General features: G+C 45.3%; 2 protein-coding genes across 3 annotated transcripts in view; both read left to right on the top strand.

Moving 5' to 3' along the window:
- The first annotated feature begins 260 nt into the window (after positions 1-260).
- LOC137421439 (low-density lipoprotein receptor-related protein 12) overlaps positions 261-22,070 on the top strand; it is a 47,024-nt gene continuing 25,214 nt past the window's right edge. For both annotated transcript variants that reach the window (XM_068107513.2, XM_068107512.2), the window contains exons 1-5: positions 261-534; positions 4,907-5,005; positions 5,372-5,507; positions 10,514-10,719; positions 14,860-15,002. In XM_068107513.2, the coding sequence (XP_067963614.1) occupies positions 486-534; positions 4,907-5,005; positions 5,372-5,507; positions 10,514-10,719; positions 14,860-15,002 (633 nt within the window). In that variant the 5' untranslated portion in view covers positions 261-485. The remainder of the gene's footprint in view (positions 535-4,906; positions 5,006-5,371; positions 5,508-10,513; positions 10,720-14,859; positions 15,003-22,070) is intronic.
- On the top strand, positions 10,728-12,351 carry LOC137421440 (uncharacterized). Its single transcript, XM_068107514.2, has one exon. The coding sequence runs from the start codon at positions 10,797-10,799 to the stop codon at positions 12,216-12,218; it is 1,422 nt and encodes a 473-aa protein (XP_067963615.2). The 5' UTR covers positions 10,728-10,796; the 3' UTR covers positions 12,219-12,351.

Below are 22,070 nucleotides of genomic sequence, written 5' to 3'. Positions count from 1 at the left end.
GTGCGTGAGGAGATGAAAATTACACACATGCAAAAATCCGTTTCTTCAAGTCGTACGAACTGAGATTTTCGTTACGTCATGACGTATATCTTAATAAATAAAAAATTAAAAACGTAGTTCGCACACGGATGGCGAGCCAACTTGCAGATCCAAGGCCGTCCGTGTACAAATTTTTATCAATAACTGACATTCACAAATAATGCAGACCCTTAAAAAAAACAAAAAAAACAACAACAACAATTGCTATTGTCCAGTCAACCGAGCGCACCACGTGACCGGAGCCGAAGCACTTCCGGTTATGGCTCAATTTTCCGTCAGGTTGTTTGTGGTCGCTGCGACTTTATTTTGGTAACAAGCGATCTCGCAGGTAAGAGGACTCGCGTTTTCTCGGGCACGGACGGCGCTCGTGTGACGGTGAAGGCGGCTCTTCGTCGGGCGAAGCAAAGATAATCGGCGGCACAGGGAAGCTCGCCGGGCCGGCCGCCATGGGCGGACTTGGCCGAGGCTGCTGCTTTGTGGCCTTGTTATGTGGAGGTATTACCATTACTAGTCGATGAACATTATCTAATATCTGTGTCAAGTCGATCGAGGTTACGTGTTCATGGCCGATACATTCCGTGAGACCTTGGCAGGGGGTTTTTCAGTTTCACTCAGTGGTGAAGACATGGTAAGGGCAGTGACGGGCAGTGTGTGTGGGCAGTGTCTCCGGGCAAGGGCAGTGACGGTAGACTAGAGTCAGTGGGTAATTTTCAAATTGAGTTTGATATGTATGTAGTAGTGTGGATGGGGAGTACCAAGATGGCGGCACGGTAGAGCCGGTGGGTACTTTTACAAATTGAGTGACAAGTATGTGGAAATGGTGTGGATGGGGAGTACCAAGATGGCGGCGCGGTCACGCAGCCTTGATGTGCCTTATGGCCTCTGGTGTTAAAGGTCCTTGTATACAGACATGTACATCCTTGGATGGAACTTCCACCTCAAGGTTCGCCGGTCTACGTTTAGCCCTCAACTAATCCACCTCAAATCAAAGGTGGACAAACCTCCAAGGGGACGAGGAAATTCCCTCTTTGGAAATACCCGCGGTGCGAAAGGTGGAGCCGTTGTGACGTCATTGGTTCCCGTAATATCCCATGGTGACAGCACTTCCCCAAGGTGTGTGTGTGTGTGTGTGTGTGTGTGTGTGTGTGTGTGTGTGTGTGTGTGTGTGTGTGTGTGTGTGTGTGTGTGTGTGTGTGTGTGTGTGTGTGTGTGTGTGTGTGTGTGTGTGTGTGTGTGTGTGTGTGTGTGTGTATGTGTATATATATATATAAACAAAACAGTTATGTATGTATATATATATGTTTGTATATATGTATATATATATATGTATACATATATGTATACATACAACAAACAATCTAATCAGTTCTTCCTTGTCACAAACTCGACCTGTTCACCAACTTTCGTCATAATCGGTCCATAACTTCTTGAGATATCCTGGTCACAGACAGACACAAACAAACAGGGGTGAAAACATAACCTCTGTCCAACATAACCGCTGTGTCCACAGATCCTCCTTTTACCGATGACATCGGCCCCATTATCAAGCCTCACATGTGGATCTGTGTGATCCCTCTGAAATCTTGTTGGTCTTCTGAAAGTTATCTTCCAGGTTTATTATGATGCTATTTCTCACTAATATAATTCCAAGGGTTTACACAATTCTCTTTAGGCTGGGATTCTGGGATGAGGGGTATTGCACCTTTAAAAAAAATTTTAGATATTTTTTAAGTTTTAGTTATTTTTAGAAACAGGTCAGCATTGATTGCAAAGTTTATGTTGTTTCTTTATGCGTATACCATCATTGATGTGTTACAATCCGCCCATTGCAGCGTTTCTCAGAAGCATTTGTTCACCATTACCCAGTTGGCATTTGTCATATTTCTCACCGTGTTCGTCAATGCTGCTGTGCCGTACTCGCACAATTTCATGCAGCTCATAAATGTTGAAGTGCTGCCATAGAACAGTGTTTAATGCATGCTTCCGTTATTTGCACCTATAACCGTGCTTTATTACTGGCAGGACTTGGTGTAAGTCACCACCAAGTAATATTACCTTGCCTCCGAATGGCAAATCCACCTGCATCAGATCACGCAATGTCCGGTCCAGAGCCTCAAAAATATGGCGATGCGCCTTCGGTGCTTCATCCCACAAAATGAAAGCTGCCTGGTGGATAAATGTTGCAAGCTCATTCGGGCTAAAACCTTTGATTATCCAAATTGCTCATCCCTTTATTTGGGCAGCGTATTGGCAACAGACCGCTGCCTCAATTTATTATACAAATTGCTCATCCTTTTATTTGGGTGGTGTATTGGCAACAGACCGCTGCCTCAATTTATTATACAAATTGCTCATCCTTTTATTTGGTGGTGTATTGGCAACAAACGGCTGCCTCAATTTATTCTACAAATTGCTCATCCCTTTATTTGGGTGGTGTATTGGCAACAGACCGCTGCCTCAATTTATTATACAAATTGCTCATCCCTTTATTTGGGTGGTGTATTGGCAACAGACCGCCGCCTCAATTTATTCTACAAATTGCTCATCCCTTTATTTGGGTGGTGTATTGGCAACAGACCACTGCCTCAATTTATTCTACAAATTGCTCATCCCTTTATTTGGGTGGTGTATTGGCAACAGACCGCTGCCTCAATTTATTCCACAAATTGCTCATCCCTTTATTTGGGTGGTGTATTGGCAACAGACCGCTGCCTCAATTTATTATCCAAATTGCTCATCCCTTTATTTGGGTGGTGTATTGGCAACAGACCGCTGCCTCCATTTATTATACAAATTGCTCATCCCTTTATTTGGGTGGTGTATTGGCAACAGACCGCTGCCTCAATTTATTCTACAAATTGCTCATCCCTTTATTTGGGTGGTGTATTGGCAACAGACCGCTGCCTCAATTTATTCTACAAATTGCTCATCCCTTTATTTGGGTGGTGTATTGGCAACAGATCGCTGCCTCAATTTATTCTACAAATTGCTCATCCCTTTATTTGGGTGGTGTATTGGCAACAGACCGCTGCCTCAATTTATTATACAAATTGCTCATCCCTTTATTTGGGTGGTGTATTGGCAACAGACCGCTGCCTCAATTTATTCTGCAAATTGCTCATCCCTTTATTTGGGTGGTGTATTGGCAACAGACCGCTGCCTCAATTTATTCTACAAATTGCTCATCCTTTTATTTGGGTGGTGTATTGGTAACAGACCGCTGCCTCAATTTATTATACAAATTGCTCATCCCTTTATTTGGGCGCTGTATTGGCAACAGACCGCTGCCTCAATTTATTATCCAAATTGCAGGCGTAGCTGCGTTTATCCAAATTTGCCAGTCAGCTTCATTACAAGTTTAAGTTGTAGTGATTGTGATACGTGGAGTATCAGACTTCTCCGAAGTGGGTGTTTTTTGTGTAATTATTCCAGGTACATTGTGGCTTGGCTCCATATTGCTAATCTACCTGTGATGTTATGATTTAAGCACGGACATCCTCCAGTCATGATTTGTGATCCTTCAAGCCGCTAACCTCACCGCACATTCTCAATGCTCCCGTAGTGGGGAAATCCTTCGGGTTTCTGGGGCGGTTTAAGCCGGGATAACGCTATAAAAACGTGTGAACCATTTTAATTGTTGCTTTTTCCATTTTGAGATATTAGCCACACATTCCTCATGGTAATCCTCTCCGTACCCGTGAGCATTTATCGTGGCAGACAGACGTCAAAGGTGCTCGGGAATTGGACATGTTGAACCGTATTGCTGACAAATGAGCAAACGCACGACACTCGCTGTTTTTGTTGTCTTTTACAGCAACGGAAGAACATTGTTTTAGAATTACACCTGTGAAACAAACACAACATTCTTCATTCATGAGTCAGAACTTTCTCTTGAAATGAAATGGCGTTTGTCTTGTTTGAATTGTTTCTATTTTTCACATGCGAATAAGCAATGCCTTGTTTTTCTAAGAAAAAGTACCGTTTGTGTCTCGACATGTTCTTTGCGAGCATTCAAGGCCCTGCGTTGTTGAAGCCGGTCCCCACACACCTTCGATCGCACATTCCTGTATACAGAAGGGGCATTTCCATGATCGTTGCGATTTTATTTCGGCTAACAGGATGGCCTCCCTGGTGTTGGGCTAGCGGCTAGGGTGCCGGCTTAGGATCCAAGGATCCTGGGTTCGAATCCCGGTCGATCGCTGAATTAACGCCAGGGGGGTTGACTCAGCCTGTCATCCTTCCGAGGTCGGCTAATTGAGTACCAGTTCACTGGTAATTCCCTGTTTGTCGTTAAAGGCGGCAAAAAGGGTTGGCGTCAGGAAGGGCATCCGGCCGTAAAACATTGCTTCAAATAGGGGACCGAAAAACAACAACAACCACGGTTCCCGAAAAAGGCCAACCCCCACTTTGCGGGGAAAAATGGCCTCTAAAGGTGGTTTTTTTTTTTTAACAGGATGGCCGAGAGGTACGCACACTCACCTCCAACCTATCTAGCCTGGGTTCGAATCCCGACCCGGCTTTAAACTGTCAGTTGTTTGTTTCACGGGCAGGGTGATCCATCGATGTGTGTGCCGTACCTCGGATGGACGTTAAACATGGAGTCCCATCTGCCGACATTAGTTGGTGGATGCTAAAGATGCCACAGTGCCTCCGCGAAGAGTCGACGAGCTATCGCCGGCAACCCAGAACAAATTGATGCCCTGCCCTTAGTTTGAACGTGAGGCATGGCTAGCAGATAGTGAAATACTTGTGGCAAAATTTTACCCCAGCCAACCCCACAAGAACCTGGGAAGAATTGTGCCCCTTAAAGACGAAGAAGGGTTGCCATCTTTGTTTATTGACCCAGTGTCTTCACCGTTGTTTGCAGTACTGTCGGAGCATCGACGGGAGCTTTCTGGCACAACCTTTGAACAAGGGGGGTTTCCGCGCCAACTCTTCCGAGCGTATAGCTCTTCTTTTCCTTGGGGTAAGACGACCCGGAACATTTAGGGTCGGATAGCACAGACACGAGCAACGTCGACCACACTTCAAGTGTAACGTCGATGTTGACTACGTTTTGTTGTTCTAGTTTCGCTTTCCATCACTTTTGTGCTATGTTCTACTCGTGTTGTTGAAGATGTCGATGATGTTGAAAGATGTTGTTGTTCTTGTTAAGCAATACTATTTTCTCCAGCTCCATATAAAGCCAAATGCTCCGAGTTGACATGTTGAGCAGGAAGAGTTGATGACTCATTGTTACGGTGAATTGTATGCTCTCCAATCTCACTGCTCCTGGTCTTCCTTTCTCCAAGCCTGCTTTACTCAACAGTCGTGATGTCTCCCTTGCTTGCAGCCTGTGGCAGCTACCAAAGCGAGTTGCACGGACCTCTCGGGACCATCCGTAGCCCATCATTTCCGGCAGTGTTCCTGGAAGGTTTGAACTGCAGTTGGCTAATCAAGGCAAATGCTGGTGAAGTTGTTACTATCAGGTACCTTTTATATTTGTATTATTATTATTTGTCTCATTACCCTCGCCGGACGAGTAGTCCAGCGGATAGGTGAATAATCGTGCATTTTATGATTAAAGCATGAAACTTGGTACACTAATACTAGACATTATGGGGAACATTTTAAAGATTGGAGGCATTCTGGATCTGTCCTGTGTCACCCGTGGCGGCCATTTTAAAAATGGCGGCAAGTCAGCTAGAATAAATTTATATTACATCAGAAAATATCAAATTGTTATTTTAATATCATCTGCACACTAAAGTATCACCAAGGATTATATATGATAACATAAATATTCATTTTTGATTGTTTTGGGGACCTCTATGTGTCACTTTAAGGGCATTTGGAGGGGAAAAATGCAAAATTCCAGGAATAAAGTAACACAAACTGGTTTCGATAAACTAGTTTATTTGTACAAAGTATTATCTTCTTTTCATTTAGGAAAACACTTCAGAAAATTACACTGTAGTAGTACAAAAGTTTTTTGGTGTGCATGAGATAGAACAATGACGTCCAAGAACACTCATGTTTCAATGTCAACCGTTCTCTTGTGACCCTTCTCGCTCACAACCACCGCACTTGCAGAGTAATGTACAGGGTAGATTTTCTTCCGCACATTTACATCTTCCTCTGCAGCCTTTAATACAGCCACACTTAATAACAGCACGGCATGCTGCACCAGCAGGGGGCAGGTTCCTCCACATCACTTCCCATTCGGCCAAATTGTTCTTTCGCGTCCATCCAAACTCTGCTGGGCTGGGCAGGTGAGGTGCTTTTAACAGGGCCTGACCCCATACATGGCCAGCCTGATAACCAACTCGAAGTAGATGCTGACAGAGAACATCTTGAGTCGGAGGTATGTTTTCAATGCTCCTGCCTTTCTGTGTGAACAGAGTCTTCCTGGCCATGCTCACATTATCATCAGAGCTTCCACGGTCGTACATAAGCACAATGTACCTCTCGATGTTTGGGAGAAGCTGGGTTATGCTAGCTGTTGTTGGAGTCTGTGCAAGTCTGCACAAGTCTGGCGTGACATCAACAAACGCATTCCATGATGACCAGGCTGTTCTTTTTCCTATGCCGGTGAAACTGGATGTGGTGTCACACCCTGTCAGTGCATGAAAAGCAAGTATTGCATTGCACTTATCATTTCCCAGCGTCTGTGGTGTTGGGCTAGCGGCTAGGGTGCCAGCTTAGGGTCCTCGGATCCTGGGTTCGAATCCCGGTCGATCGCTGAATTAACGCCAGGGGGGTTGACTCAGCCTGTTCATCCTTCCGAGGTCGGCAAATTGAGTACCAGTTCACTGGTAATTCCCTGCTTGTCGTAAAAGGCGACAAACAGGGTTGGCGGCAGGAAGGGCATCTGGCCGTAAAACATTGCTTCAAAAAGGGGACCAAAAAACAACAACAACCACGGTGCCCGAAAAAGGCCAACCCCCGCTTTGCGGGGAAAAATGGCCTCTAAAGGTGGTTTTTTGTGCCATGTGAGTTGCGTCTAGGTAACGGAACGATTTTCCCATTCCAAATGCTACAGTTAGCTGTGCACTGTCAAGCTTGTGAGCAAGACTGACTGCTAGTACGACTACATCTGTGTCAACAGTTCTAACTAAGCAAGATGTTCTTGCAACCTTGCCTGGCCCCATCTGCTGCATGCAGCAGCATTCTTGTGTCTGCTTCCTCCTGTGTAGAAGGGGACAACCAGTCTGAGTCAATTGTCTCTGAACAACGCAGCTCTTCTCCGTGAGTCATGACCACTATACCAGGAAATGTTTCATTTGTCACTCGTTCACTCAGGAGATTAAAAAGTTCTGACTTGTTACCATCTTCCCGTAGGAATTGTGACCAGTTTCCAGGCAGCTTCTTGTTTCCTTCCACTCTTATCCGTATGCCCTTCCCTCTCTTCTTTCTTGTGGCGGCCTTCAGACTATCTTCTCTGTATACATCAAATACCACATCAACACGGCAAACAGAGCCTGTGAATTGCCTCCGTACATAGTTCATGAACTCTTTAGAATACTCACTGAATGTCTCTGATGTACCAGGCGTAATCACGTTGGCAATAGCCGCACCATCAATGATGACCATGTCTACTTCAGATGTAGTGTGGTCGGCATCATCACTATGTGGCACCAGATCTTCCAGGCACTGGAACAAGTCTGACTTTTTGCCAAGTCTCATTTTCCCGTAGTCTGATATTGAAGGTGGAAATGACTGATTTTCATGCTGGAAAAAATCTTCCAGGTCAGCTCCACGTATTTGACTGGCAATGTACAATGTTGAAAACAAATTGCGGTCACGTTTCATGGACAGCAGCTGCTCCTTTGGGTATTGGTATTGCATTTGCAGAGAGGGTATTGCAGAGAGGGTATTGCATTTGAGTCCGTTTCTTTGTTTGTTTGTCTGTTTGTCTGTTTGTCCGCACAGAATAAATATGATTTTCTCTGCAACCGTTGGTCTGATTGACAGGAAATTTTCACCATAGGTGCAACTCCACCTGCAGCATTTTTTAATGATAATTATGACGTCATAGGTCACGTGGTTTGGCCGCCATCTTGGAAAAATCCAAAAAATTGCACCTCTATATCTCGGAAAGCGCTGAATATATAAAATTGAGACAAATTGAGACAAAAAAATTGAGACAAAAAATTTACACATTGTAAAGAACTCTCAATGGGGAATAAAATATATAAAAAATTGAGACAAAAAAATTGAGACAAAAAATTTACACATTGTAAAGAACTCTCAATGGGGAATAAAATATGTTAATGATGATGTCATAGGGGCCTCCATTATGACGTCATAATTCAACAGGTACAAAACTTCATCCGATCAAGATGAAATTTCTTGAGCATAATCTAGGAATAAATTAGGTTAGAAAAAAAATAATAATGATGTCATCGGTCACGTGGTTCGGCCGCCATATTTGATTTAACACAAAAGCCATAAAAACCACTGAAAATACATCCTGGCGAGGGTTTGCAATCTGATTGCTTTTTTTCTTGTTTACATATTGTTTTGTGTATGACAGAAATCTACCTTTAGAATCGGGATAATGCTCTGCGTTCTTTAAACTTTAATAAGACGACGTTACTTGTTCCGCAAGTGCCACCTGCGGCTAATTCTGCAGCACCTGTGACGGTGTATAATCCTTGCTATTCTGTGACGTTTCCAAGCTGCTTTGTTCCATTGGAATCATGGTCGGGTGTTGCTGGAGCACGCTGACCATATCTCATGGAAAATACACCTTATGTTACACTTCTTCTTTCGTGTGCAGCACATGGCTGTGCGGTGGCATCATTGGCTGAGGACACGACTGTATCACTGATGCAGTGCCCTTTGCTGGTTATGGCAGGAATTTGTAATTTGTTCATTGCGCCCGTGATAGCTTGCCTACTTTTTGTGAAGGACGTCGTGGGATCTTCAACGTCCCCCAACTAATGCTGGCAGATGGGACACCTAGTTTAACGTCCATCTGAGGGATGGAAAAACACATTGATCAATCACCTTGCCTGTAAAACGCTGGGATGACAGTTTACAGCGGGGTCGGGATTTTTTAGCCGCGTCGCAAGACGCTGGTCATAGAGTGCCCTCTGCTGTTGTTCTTGTTCTTCTTGTTCTTCTTGCAGAGAAGACAAAACCTCAAAGCTCCACCCATTCTGGGAACCATAGCTCCACCCATTGTGGGAGAGGCTTCATATAAACAAATATCCACCATTTTATTAACTCGCATAGCTTTGAGGCCTGTTTTGTAGGCCCGTGGTGTCTTCCTCTCTCACACAGTTTTATTTCAAATCAAATTCGATATATCATTTCATTTTTCACAGTCGCTAACATAGTTTTAGACTCGGTTGAAAAAAAACGGGAAGAAATTCCGATGAAAGTTGCCCTTTATAGAACGAAATGAATTCTCAAAGGCCTGTAACTTCAAGTCCATTGAGATTTTTTTTTTTTAAATCGCGGCATGGTCAGTCATACACCGCCCGAAATAACAGACGGGAAAATGCCGAGATATATATATTTTGTTTAAATCGCGGCATGCTCAGTCATACACCGCCCGAAATAACAGACGGGAAAATGCCGAGATATATTAAAAATTCGTCCATTTGATGACAATCGTCACGATGAAATATTTAATTTATACGTCGTCACAATAATGTGGAGAGAGGAGCATAGCTTCGTTCACGTGTCGCCACACACGGGAAATTGCCGAGATTTTTTTTTTTTAAATCGCGGCATGGCCAGTCATACACCGCCTGAAATAACAGACGGGAAAATGCCGAGATATATTAAAAATTCGTCGCCACACACGGGAAATTGCCGAGATATATTTTCACTTTGCACAAAAATAACATCAAGTAATCGAATCAATAGGAATGTCCTGTGCCTATAACATCGACGTTATAGGCACAGCTGCAAGGCAAGGCAAGTAATCGAATAGCAAGGCATTGTGTAACATCGACGCGGCTTTTGTTTTAATTAAAACTTTTTGTACTTGTTTTACTTTAAAATGAATTGCCAAGTGTCCGTCCTTATTCCCTTCTCCACTGGGCCTTTCTCAATATCATTTCGGTGAACAAAGTCGAAGCAGGCCACAACACGAGCTTTGTTTTCCATAGATCACGTCCGCCTTGGTCGTGGCTCCAAGCTGTTAGGGTCGGTGCAGCTGCGGTCTTAACACAGCAATGCTATGCGCTCCCATAGTTTGGTGGCTTGATGTCCGACCGAGATTGTGCGAAATGTGAATGGGATAGCTGTGTTGTGCTTGATCATGGTGTCAGAATGACGTGTCGGTGAGTGACATTCTGGAGGTTAAACTTCCCAGCATGCCACCGGCTGAAGAATGCAACCACTCGAGTAAACCGTTTCACAACTATTACTCATGGCCAGAGGGGGGATCTTGGCAGGCTGTGAAAAGGTTGTTTTGCCATTTTGTGCTTCCAGGAAATTTGGAAAGCTGAATGGTAAAACTATTTTCTTTTGTACACAGCTTTGAGTTTTTGAAAATGGAGAAGAGCCCAGGGTGCTCGTTGAGCTGGTTGGTGATTGGATCTTCCCCCCGGGGACCCCCTGAGTACAGGGTGTGTGGGAAGGTGCTGCCCCGGCCTTTCATTTCCCACGGCGACCGTGCCTGGGTGAAATTTCACTCCAATTTCTCGATGTTCACGTCACATTTTGCACTCACCTATGTCACAGGTATTATGTTCCCCAAAAGCTATTGAATGACAACATGTTGTGCGAGTTATGTTTGTATTTTATTTTAACTCCTTTTTATGATAATTGACCTGATGGTCAAATTAACGGATGTTTGGTTGCAATTCCCATGGTTTAATTATCCCAGTGTTTCACAGGCACTCACCATCGCTCCAATCTCCCCTACTCTCACTATCGCTCCCATCCTCCCCTGCTCTCACTATCGCTCCCATCCTCCCATCTCCCCTGCTCTCACCATCGCTCCAATCTCCCCTGCTCTCACTATCGCTCCCATCTCCCCTGCTCTCACCATCGCTCCCATTTCCCTTGCTCTCACTATCGCTCCCATCTCCCCTGCTCTCACCATTGCTCCCATCTCCCATACTCTCACCATCGCTCCAATCTCCCATACTCTCACCATCGCTCCAATCTCCCCTGCTCTCGCCATCGCTCCAATCTCCCCTGCTCTCACCATCGCTCCAATCTCCCCTGGTCTCGCCATCGCTCCAATCTCCCCTGCTCTCACTATCGCTCCCATATCCCCTGCTCTCGCCATCGCTCCCATCTCCCCTGCTCTCGCCATCGCTCCCATCTCCCCTGCTCTCACCATCGCTCCCATCTCCCCTGCTCTCACCATCGCTCCCATCTCCCCTGCTCTCACCATCGCTCCCATTTCCCCTGCTCTCACCATCGCTCCCATCTCCCCTGCTCTCACCATTGCTCGCATCTCCCCTGCTCTCACCATCGCTCCCATCTCCCCTGCTCTCACCATCGCTCGCATCTCCCCTGCTCTCACCATCGCTCCCATCTCCCCTGCTCTCACCATCGCTCCCATCTCCCCTGCTCTCACCATCGCTCCCATCTCCCCTGCTCTCACCATCGCTCCCATCTCCCCTGCTCTCACCATCGCTCCCATCTCCCCTGCTCTCACCATCCCTCCCATCTCCCCTGCTCTCACCATCCCTCCCATCTCCCCTGCTCTCACCATTGCTCCAATCTCCCCTGCTCGCACCGTCCCTCCCATCTCCCCTGCTCTCACCGTCCCTCCCATCTCCCCTGCTCTCGCCGTCCCTCCCATCTCCCCTGCTCTCACCGTCCCTCCCATCTCCCCTGCTCTCACCGTCCCTCCCATCTCCCCTGCTCTCACCGTCCCTCCCATCTCCCCTGCTCTCACCGTCCCTCCCATCTCCCCTGCTCTCACCGTCCCTCCCATCTCCCCTGCTCTCACCGTCCCTCCCATCTCCCCTGCTCTCACCGTCCCTCCCATCTCCCCTGCTCTCACCATCCCTCCCATCTCCCCTGCTCTCACCGTCCCTCCCATCTCCCCTGCTCTCACCGTCCCTCCCATCTCCCCTGCTCTCACCAACCTCCCATCTCCCCTGCTCGCACCGTCCCTCCCATTTCCCCTGCTCTCACCATCCCTCCCTCGGCGTTGCGCCTGTCTCCCTGAGCATCGCTCCAGTCATCCTTGCTTGGTCATCCAGTTTGGAGGGACTGCCTGATCTAGGCAGTGTCTTGGTGGTACCATACGCCTTCCACTTCTTAATGATTGTCTTGGCTGTGCTCCAAGGGATATTCAAGGCCTTTGAAACATTTTTCTACCTATCCCCTGATCTGTGCCTTTCCACAACTTTATCCCAAAGGTATTTTGAAAGCTCCTTGGTGCTCATGGTTGAGTCTTTGTTGTGAAATGCATGACCCAGCACAGGAAACCTACAGGAAGAGCTGATTTTATTTTAAAATAATCAGAATCAATAAAATTTAACACAGGTGGAGGCTAATTAACTTGGTATGTGATTTTGAAGGTGATTTGTTACACCTGAGCTAATTTACAATTGCTATTATAAGGGGGATGGATACTTATCCAACCAAGATATCTAGTTTTGTATTTTAAATTAATTTTCTGAAATTTGTAGAATTTATTTTTCACTTGGAAGTTGTGGGTTACATTGTGCAAATAAAGGTGGAAAAGTCTGATTTAATGCATTTTAATTCCAGGTTATAATTTAACAAAAGGTGAAAATTTTGAAAGGTTGGTGTAGACTTTCTATAGGCACTGTATATCTATAACTTTAAACGACATGTTACGTTGAAAGTTGTTAAGTGACCGATTGAATGACAGAGAGGTTAAGGACAAAAAGGTGGAGGTTGGGGGGGGGGGGGGGCGGAGGGTGGTGGTAGGAAGGATGTGGTAGGAGGGATGTGTTACCCCTAAATTATCTTCACAAGGAACAACGACAGAGTTCATAGAACATCCGTCTATCTGTTCGTTCCACCTGTGGTTTTCTGTACTGTTTTCAATACCCTTTAACATATTGAATTGAAACTTGCTACATGGCTTTATTATGCAAAAGTTACAGAAACTGCAACTTATTCTGTAGCAATTGCTGAATTCTTGGAACAAGAACATTCATTGGGACAAGTCGAGGACATGTACTGCAAAGCAATTCACCCTCTTATTTAACACGTTCTTCATAGTTCTTCCTGTCTGTTATTTGTGTCCTTTTTGACATCCCTAAAACAGTCAGTTTCCTGTTTGGAATGATTTCCATTTTGTTTGACTGCCAGGCAGGCAGACAGTGAAAATATTATCACTCTCTTCTCTGTGCATGTGTGTTCAGGACAAATTCAGAGCCAAAGTACTGCAAAACTGCAGATTCCTTTTCTGATTTGTGTTCAAAATATAACATTCAGTTGAAATTATGTTGTTCGTCAATCATAAATTGAAGTTTGTAGACAACAGACAAAGATAACTGTTTCCTTAACCCCGCTTTTTGTTTCACACGTATGGGATAATGGAGAGGAACGAGATGGGTGGGTGGGGTGGAAGGAAGGATGGTAAAGACAGATCCACATACGAGGTTTGTCTGTTTTCCAATGTTTGCTCTATTTATGATAAAGAAAATATGACTGTGGGTCCTGAAGCACACCTGGATCAGGAGCAACAGTCACTCACACCCCCCACAGACCGCTTCAGACCCTGATATTTTTAATGCCGTATGTGTAGTTTTGGAGAAGAGACGAAATCCCTCTACCTCCCCCCCCCCCCCCCCCCCCATCCTCGGCCCTCCCCACCCTGTAGACCCCCTCACTAAATGAGCGCAGATTTTGATGCCGTCAATACACCTTCGTTAGGCATCAGATATGGATCTTGTGGCCGAGATTCATCAAAATTGTATGTGTACTTTTGGAGGAGAGAGCCAATACCTATTTTGGGGGGACCCCTCACGTATACCCCCTTAATGAGCACAGACTTTGATGAGGTCAAATACACCTTCGTTAGGCATCAGAAATGAAGCTTGTGGCCAAGTTTCACCAAAATCGTGTTTGTTTCAAGTGATAATGACAAAAGTGTTTACAGATTCACTCACTGACTTACCGACTGACACTGCTCGATCGATCACATACGCTCACCGGACTAAAGTTAAGTTGAGCTGAAAAAAAAATTCTTTCCTTTTATAAAATTGTTAAATATTTGTGGAAATTATTTCTCCGAGGTGTTTTTAATGCCTTTTCACATTCACTTTATGGTTACTCAACTGACAACTCAAAATTGTCCACATATCCTTTATTAGTCCCCTACCGGTGTACACCGGAGGGGACTATAGGTTTGCACTCCGTCCCTCAGTCTGTCAGTCTGTCCGTCTGTCAGTTTCTCTGTCAGTCTGTCAGTCCGTCAGTCCGTCATGCAAAGAACAGTTTTCCAGACTTTTTTTCTAAACTCTTAATGCTAATGATTTCAACCTTGGTACATGGTTTCCTCATGATAAGTTACAGATCAAGTTTGAACTTCATGACGTTTCGATCATTTTTGACAAAGTTATGGCACTTTGAACTTTGGTAATTTCCCCAACAGTTTTCCGGACTATAATTTGGAGTGCTGTAAGTCAAAGCTGTTAATATTCCTTGTTTTAACTCCAATTAACATTCTGTTTCCACTTTTAGTGAGAAGTAGGGGTCTGTGCAACCATTCATGAACTTTATTTGGTGCAAGTCGGATAATTTTTAGCCGATTTACCTCAGACCGTGAGTTGGTAATTATATAATTCACACAGTTTTCCAGACGACAGACTGCCGGTAGGGGACATGTATTGCAGCGCAATACTCCGAATGCTTGTTTAACATAATCATTTGATTGTGCAGGAAAGCTGGGAATGGAAAGATGCGACCAAGATTTCTTCCGGTGCAACAATGGGAAATGTATCCCATCACGCTGGCTATGCAATGAGATGGACGAGTGCGGCGATGCATCGGACGAAGCTATCTGTACAGAGGGTTCCCTCCAGGTGAGAGATGTCCACCGATTGAGTGACTGTAATTGCTTTAAGTGCTTGACAGACCACTGAATCGACAGACAGAAGTAGAGGGCAAACAGGCATCGATCGAGTGACCGGTGCAAACAGGAAAAAGTGGCTTCGATCACGGCCAACGACAGAAAACTGGATCCGCGTGACCAAGACATGATGGTGGAAAATTCAGGTTATAACTTTCGGATTAACAGATTTGGAATTTATTGACTGGTGGAAAATAAACAAAGGAAGGCTTCAATGGGAATTGTTGGTTCAGCAGTGAAGAGTAAAAATAAGGGAACTAGCTGGAAGCCCGTGGTTAAAAACAATACCACAATAAAAAAAAATACAAGGAAGCCTCTGATTCTTGTGCCGGCCGAAAGACCGAAATTGAGGCCATTTTATAATTTTCCCAAAGGTTTGGATTAATTTCAAGCAATCTTTCCTAAATTATAAATTTCCTGTCGGTGTGGAATCATTTGAAGCACCTTTTACGTAATGTATTACCTCCGAGGAGCATTTCAGTGTTTCAGGGTGAATGGGGGGGGGGGGGGGGGGGAAGGACAAGACAGACAGACAGACAGACAGTATTAGCCTATTAAATATACTTTATAGAGTATTGTGAAATTCAAAAACATATTTCTTAACAGCAAATTAACATTTTGGGAGCAATTGAAGCAGCAGTCTGTTGCCTTATACGCCACCCATGTTCAATTTTTGGTCCACCGTTGGAGGCCATTTTTCCCCGCAGAGCAGGCCTTTTTCGGGCACCGTGGTCCCCCTTTTGAAGCAATGTTTTATGACCAGATACCCTTCCTGCCGCCAACCCTGTTAGTCACCTCTTGCAACACACAGGGAATTACCAGTGAACTGGTACTCAATTTGCCGACCGCAGAAGGATGACAGGCTGAGTCAACCCCCCTGTCGTTAATTCAGCGATCGACTGGGATTCAAACCCAGGATCCTAGGATCCCAAGCCGGCACCCTAACCGCTAAGCCAACACCAGGCTATTGAAATCCACCAGGTCCAATTGAAAGAAATTATAATTTTCCTGTAGGTTTGGGTTAATTTGAATACTTTTTTTTCACTCCGATGGGGTGTTTGTGTTCCAGGGTGAGACAGACAGATGGCACCAGCCTATTTATTTATATATATATATATATGTCTGTTTTATATACAGTGGAACCTTGACTTACGAGTTTAATTCGTTCCGTGACCGAGCTCGTAACTCAAATTGCTCGTATCTCAAATCAAATTTCCCCATTGAAATGCATTGAAATGCTATCCGCCAAAAACCACACCAATTTTTTTTTAAATATACTGTATATATAAAAATATCTCGCGCTTTATATTTCACCTGTATGCAGCATACAAGTTGGCAGGATGGCCTGGACTGGAGGTACGCACACTTGACTCTAAAGTCTAAACTGTCCAGCCTGGGTTTGAATCCCGACCCAGCTATAACCTGTCATGTCGGTGTTTCACAGGCAGGGTGATTCATCAATGTGTGTACCGCTAAACTGGGCGCCCCGTTTGCGTCCCATTAGTTGTTGGATGTTAAGGATCTCACCGTGTTTTCCACAAAGAGAAGGCGAGCTATCGCCGGCATTCTGAACAAGTTGTGGCCTGGCATGCTCTTCTCCTCTGCCGTTATATACGTCCTCCTCGACACCTCGCTCATGTTTTTCGACGATTGCGTGTTTTATTTCCAAGCACATCATCCTCTTCTTCTTCTCAGCACTGCACTTGCCACTCACTTTCTTTGGCCCCATGGTTAAAACTAAGAAATTTTCCGAAATAACCAAAATGCGAAAAAAAAAATGCAGCGCTGTACGACAGAGATACGTACTGTACTTGCACGGCAAGATAACCACGTGACCAGAACCCACCTGGCGGCGTGAACTCGAAATAACCAAAATGCGAAAAAAAAATGCAGCGCTATACGACAGAGATACGTACTGTACGTGCACGGCAAGATAACCACGTGACCAGAACCCACCTGGCGGCGTGAACTCGAAATAACCAAAATGCGAAAAAAAAAAAATGCAGCGCTATACGACAGAGATACGTACTGTACGTGCACGGCAAGATAACCACGTGACCGGGTGGCGAAAGCTCGTAACTCGGATCTCGGCTCGCATCTCAAAGCAATAAACCGCCCGAGCGACGGCTCGTATCTCGAAAAACTCGTAAGTTGGGGCACTCGTAAGTCAAGGTTCCACTGTATATGTATTTTTATATATATGTTATGTTTATATATATATGTATTTATTTCTATATATATATACATATATATATATATATATATATGTATATTGTTGCGGATCCGGGGGTCGGCACTCCCCTTACCAAGGGGGGGTTAGTCCCCTTGTCTTTTAAGCTGGCCGTTCCCCCCAGTCCTGGAAGTTACAACGCTCCTCTGCGGTCGAGATTGGCCAGGGTGATTGGTCAAGATGGATTCCCAAATACCTGCGTGCCAATCCCTCCGCGAAGCAAGGAAATAACTCCCGCTCGAACCACGGACGGGTGGAAATTGCCGAGCGGTTTAGCAATCCGCGATTCGAGCCATTAGCAAAAAGACTAACCCGATTCTGAGCGGTTCTACTCGTGCCACGTATACTCAATTGAGAAATCACTAAAACGATCGGATGGAGAGGAAACCAAAAGGTAGGAAGAACAGAGATTTATTAATTACGTACAAAAACCCGAAGAGGAAACGAAAGAAGGGAATGTACAAGGGAAGAAGAAGAAGCAGACACAGGGCAACCTTATACAGTCTTAATGAACACGCGCAGGACAACACAAACAGACTTACACGAAAGGGGAATAGCAGGAAGGAAGGTCCAAGCAGATGGGCCAGCGTTGGCTCCGGCCCCGGTTCACGCTCCACTCCGGTCCACGCTCCATGCTCCACCTCGGTTCAGGCTCCGGTTCCGCGGCGAAACCCAGCAGGCAGCGCGGTTGGTATTGTCGGCGCGAACAGACAGGGGGGTTCATATATCGGGGAGGAATTGCGTCCGTGAATCGGAGGAATCGTGACTCGTGCCTCGTGACTCTCCAACGGTGCCACTCTCCCCGGCAGACTCTCAGACTCGGCAGGCTCAGACTTCAACTCCGACTCTGTCCGGCCGGCCGACTCTGTCTCCCCGACTCTCTCCGGCCGACTGACTCGACTAAGTCGTCCCACGCGAGCGCTTATATTATGCGCTCGCGTATCAAGCCGCGTGCTTTTTGGACACACCCACCGGTGAGCTGGCCTTGGCCCTGGTTGGTCGTGAGGGCTCACAGACTCCGCCCTTAACAGGGCTACGCCTCGCTCCGATAACGCCTCCCCCTTTTTATCTGCTCTGACCGCATGGTTAATGGCGTTTGGAGCGAGCGCTGAGGCGGCTGCGACTGGCAGAGGCGCGCAATACAATTTTGAGGGGGCCAAGCCGCAAAATGAATGGGATTTGAAAAGGGGCCTATGTTATTTGATTAATGCAACGCAGAGTCAAACTAGAACGGGCACTCGGTAGAGCGCATACCTTCGCCGCAGCTACTGTTCTGTACTTGGCATGGGAGTGTAGGGAACAGAACAGTGAACAGTTTGGTGCTGATTTCATGCAAATCGGATAAGAATTGACCGAGTTATGACAAAAAACGCACATTTTGCAAGGTCGTGACCCCCCTGACCTTTGACCCCCAACCGCTAACAAGGGTAATGTCTTCACTGGGTCATGTCGTATATCACAAGATCGGGCATTGAATTCTGAACATTTTGGCATTAGTTGCATGCCAATTGGATAAAAATTGACCGCGCTATGGTAAAAATACGATTTTGACCTTTTCGTGACCTTGACCTTGACCTTTGACCCGATTGCTCCCAAAATCTAATCAAATGTGTCCCGTATAATAACCAATCATCCCACCAAATTTCATGCAATTCGGTTGAATACTTTTTGAGTTATGCGAATAACATACACACACACACACACACAGACATACAAATAAATACACAGCGATCAAAACATAACCTTCCGCTTTTGCGAAGGTAACTATTGGAAACAGAGCCTTACCTGAAACACATACTAATGAAATAACTGAAAGATTCCTATGGTGTCCTACGTGTTGCAATATGGACTAACTAGGGTGCGGCCCTTGACCTTTGGAAAATGGGAATATTTACAGGGAATTATTTACAATGGATTATTATTTACAAGTGCCGGTTCTGAAAACCGTAACTATATATATATGGTCCGCCAAATCGGTGTGGAGTCCTATCACCTTGGGTGAGTGGATGCGGATGGTGCGAAGAGATTTTCAATCCTAAACTACCTTCTAAATGACTTTACCTCTCTTTAACTCTACCCGGGGTCTTTCCCTGCAAAACCATTGGCCATCTTTACTCTATGTGGTTCTAAAAACCAATTCCCATTGAACATACTGTGGCGCTCACCAATTTGGGGTCTCACTCCCCCGATTCTACGGGGGAGTGAGATATAATAATCTTGTTGGGGTTAACTGGGATTCAAACTCTCGATATATATGCACTCTCGATGCACTCTCGATATATATACAGTATATATATATATATATATATATATATATATATATATATATATATATATATATATATATATATACACATACATACATACAGTAATCCCTCGCTATTTCGCGGCTTCGGTACATCGCGGGTTTTTCTCGCTAGTATATGTAAAATTATATATCGGATTTTTCATTATATCGCGGGATTCTGCAGCCTATAGGTATAGGTATTTTTATTTTTTTAGATTTGAATTATTTTTGCGGTAAAATAAGCATTTTCTAGCCTAACAAATTAATAATAATATAAATAAAAATATAACACATTAATTAAAACCTATATTAAAAGAATATTACAGTAAATCGAAATAAGATACGCATTATAAATGAGTAGACAAAGAATCGCGCGTATGGAAAACTAAGCTTGGGTTGCTTGCGCTCGTTTGCCCAGATGATTTCGTACGCGGCACACGATTGGCAGATGGATGAGACGCGACCAATCAGAGCACGCTGTTCAGTACCCCTTCGCTCCCACCTTTTGTTCATATGTGTGTTGTACCGTCCACCAAACAGTGATGACTCCATCTACATCTCGCTGTCTGATAATATGGACCAACTTCTATCTACCCATCCCAACTCTCTATTCCTCATATGTGGTGATTTCAATTGTCACCATGCCAGTTGGCTGGGTGTGGCTTCCTCTCTCACCAGCCATGGCTCTTCAGCAAAGGATTTCTGTGACTCACTGGGACTGACACAATCTGTCAATTTCCCGACCCAGATCTCAGTCAACAGAGCATCTTCTCTTCTGGACTTGGGTTATGACAGACTTCCCTGAAAATGTCTGCTGCTCTTCTTCTGCTCCAATCGGCTCATCTGATCATGTGCTTGTTAAAGTGGACATCTCTCTGACCATTCTCGGAGAGCCTCCTCAGCGTCGACGAGTCTGGCATTTCACTCAGGCCAACTGGCACGGTCTTCAAGCAGCCATCAATCATCTGGACTGGTCTCCCATCTCCACCGCCTCTGACATCAACTTATCCTGGGAATTCTTCCAAAGTAAATTGCTCTCTCTCTCATGCACAGATTTATCCCATCTCGTCTTCAGTTGTCATACCCTTCCTCCCGCCCATGGTACACGGAATCTTGTGGTGAGGCTATTGCCCAGAAACAACTTGCTTTCGTCTCCTGGAAAGCAAATCCAACGGAAGGAAATCTCATTTCCTTTCACAAAGCCCGAAACAAGTATGTGTCCACCCTCAGGAGAGCCAGGAAACAATATCTCTCCGTTCTCAGGACAGAACTCTCTTATCTGTCTCCCTCTTCCAAATCCTGGTGGCATCTGGTCAAATCTGTTTCTGGTGTTTGTTTCCCCTCCCTCACCTCAAACGGCCACATGGCTGATTCCACACGTGAAAAGGCTGAATGCCTCAACTCTGTGTTTGCCTCTAAATCTTGTGTCCCAAACCCATCCCTCTCTGTACCCACCGTACCCAGTCGTACCCAGCTGCTCCTGGACTCTGTGGCCTTTCCTCCTGACCAGGTGGAAAAGTTTCTGTCAACCCTCGACTCTGATTCTGCAACTGGACCTGACGGCATCAGCCCACGGGTCCTAAAATCCTGTTCTTCCGCTCTTTCACTCCCTCTCTCTGTTCTCTTCACCCTCTCTTTTGCTCAAGGTCATCTGCCATCTGCTTGGAAATCTGCCAACATCACCGCTTTGCACAAAAAAGGTGCAAAAACAGATCCCAGCAACTACAGACCAATCAGCCTTCTCCCAATTATCAGCAAAGTCATGGAATCCATCATTGCTTCAGATATGAAATCTTTCCTCTTCTCCAATGGCTTGATCTCTGATCATCAATTTGGTTTCAGACCTGGTCACTCTACTCTGGACATGCTGCTTCTGCTTTCTCAACAATGGATGGAGGTCCTCAATGCCAAACAGGAAATTAGAGCTGTCTCCCTTGACATATCACGTGCCTTCGATACGGTCTGGCACCCCGCTCTGCTCACCAAACTCTCCTCTTTTGGTATCCATGGAAATCTCCACGCATGGCTGGTGGACTTCCTCTCTAGTCGTAGTCAACGTGTGGCCCTGAATGGGTTTCTCTCATCTCCTCTTCCTGTTCAGGCTGGAGTTCCCCAAGGCAGTGTTCTGGGCCCTGTGCTTTTTCTGGTCTTCATCAATGATCTCTCTGACTCTCTTGAAAATCCTCTCTATTTCTTTGCTGATGACTCTACTCTCTGTCGCTCCATTCTTCATCCCTCAGATCGGCAGTCTGCAGCCTCCTCACTCTCTGCAGACCTGGACAAAATCACAGACTGGGCATACAAGTGGAACATGTCTTTCAATCCTGACAAATCTCACTCTTACGATGTCTCTCCGAAAAGACCGACTGGACAACCCTCCCATCCACTTTCTGAATAATCCTCTCCAAGAAGTTCTGTCACTCAAGCTTTTGGGTCTCACTATCTGCCATGATCTTTCCTGGGAAAACCACATTTCAAATCTGGCCTCCAAAGCCAGTCGCCGA

The sequence above is a fragment of the Myxine glutinosa genome, chromosome 2 (genome assembly GCF_964187855.1).
Source record: "Myxine glutinosa chromosome 2, kmMyxGlut1.1, whole genome shotgun sequence".
NCBI lineage: Eukaryota > Metazoa > Chordata > Myxini > Myxiniformes > Myxinidae > Myxine > Myxine glutinosa.
This window is presented reverse-complemented; position numbering and strand designations above follow the sequence as displayed.

Coding starts and splice junctions, on each gene's coding strand:
- LOC137421440 (XM_068107514.2), top strand. CDS start 10,797: ATGATAATTGACCTGATGGTCAAATTAACGGATGTTTGGTTGCAATTC.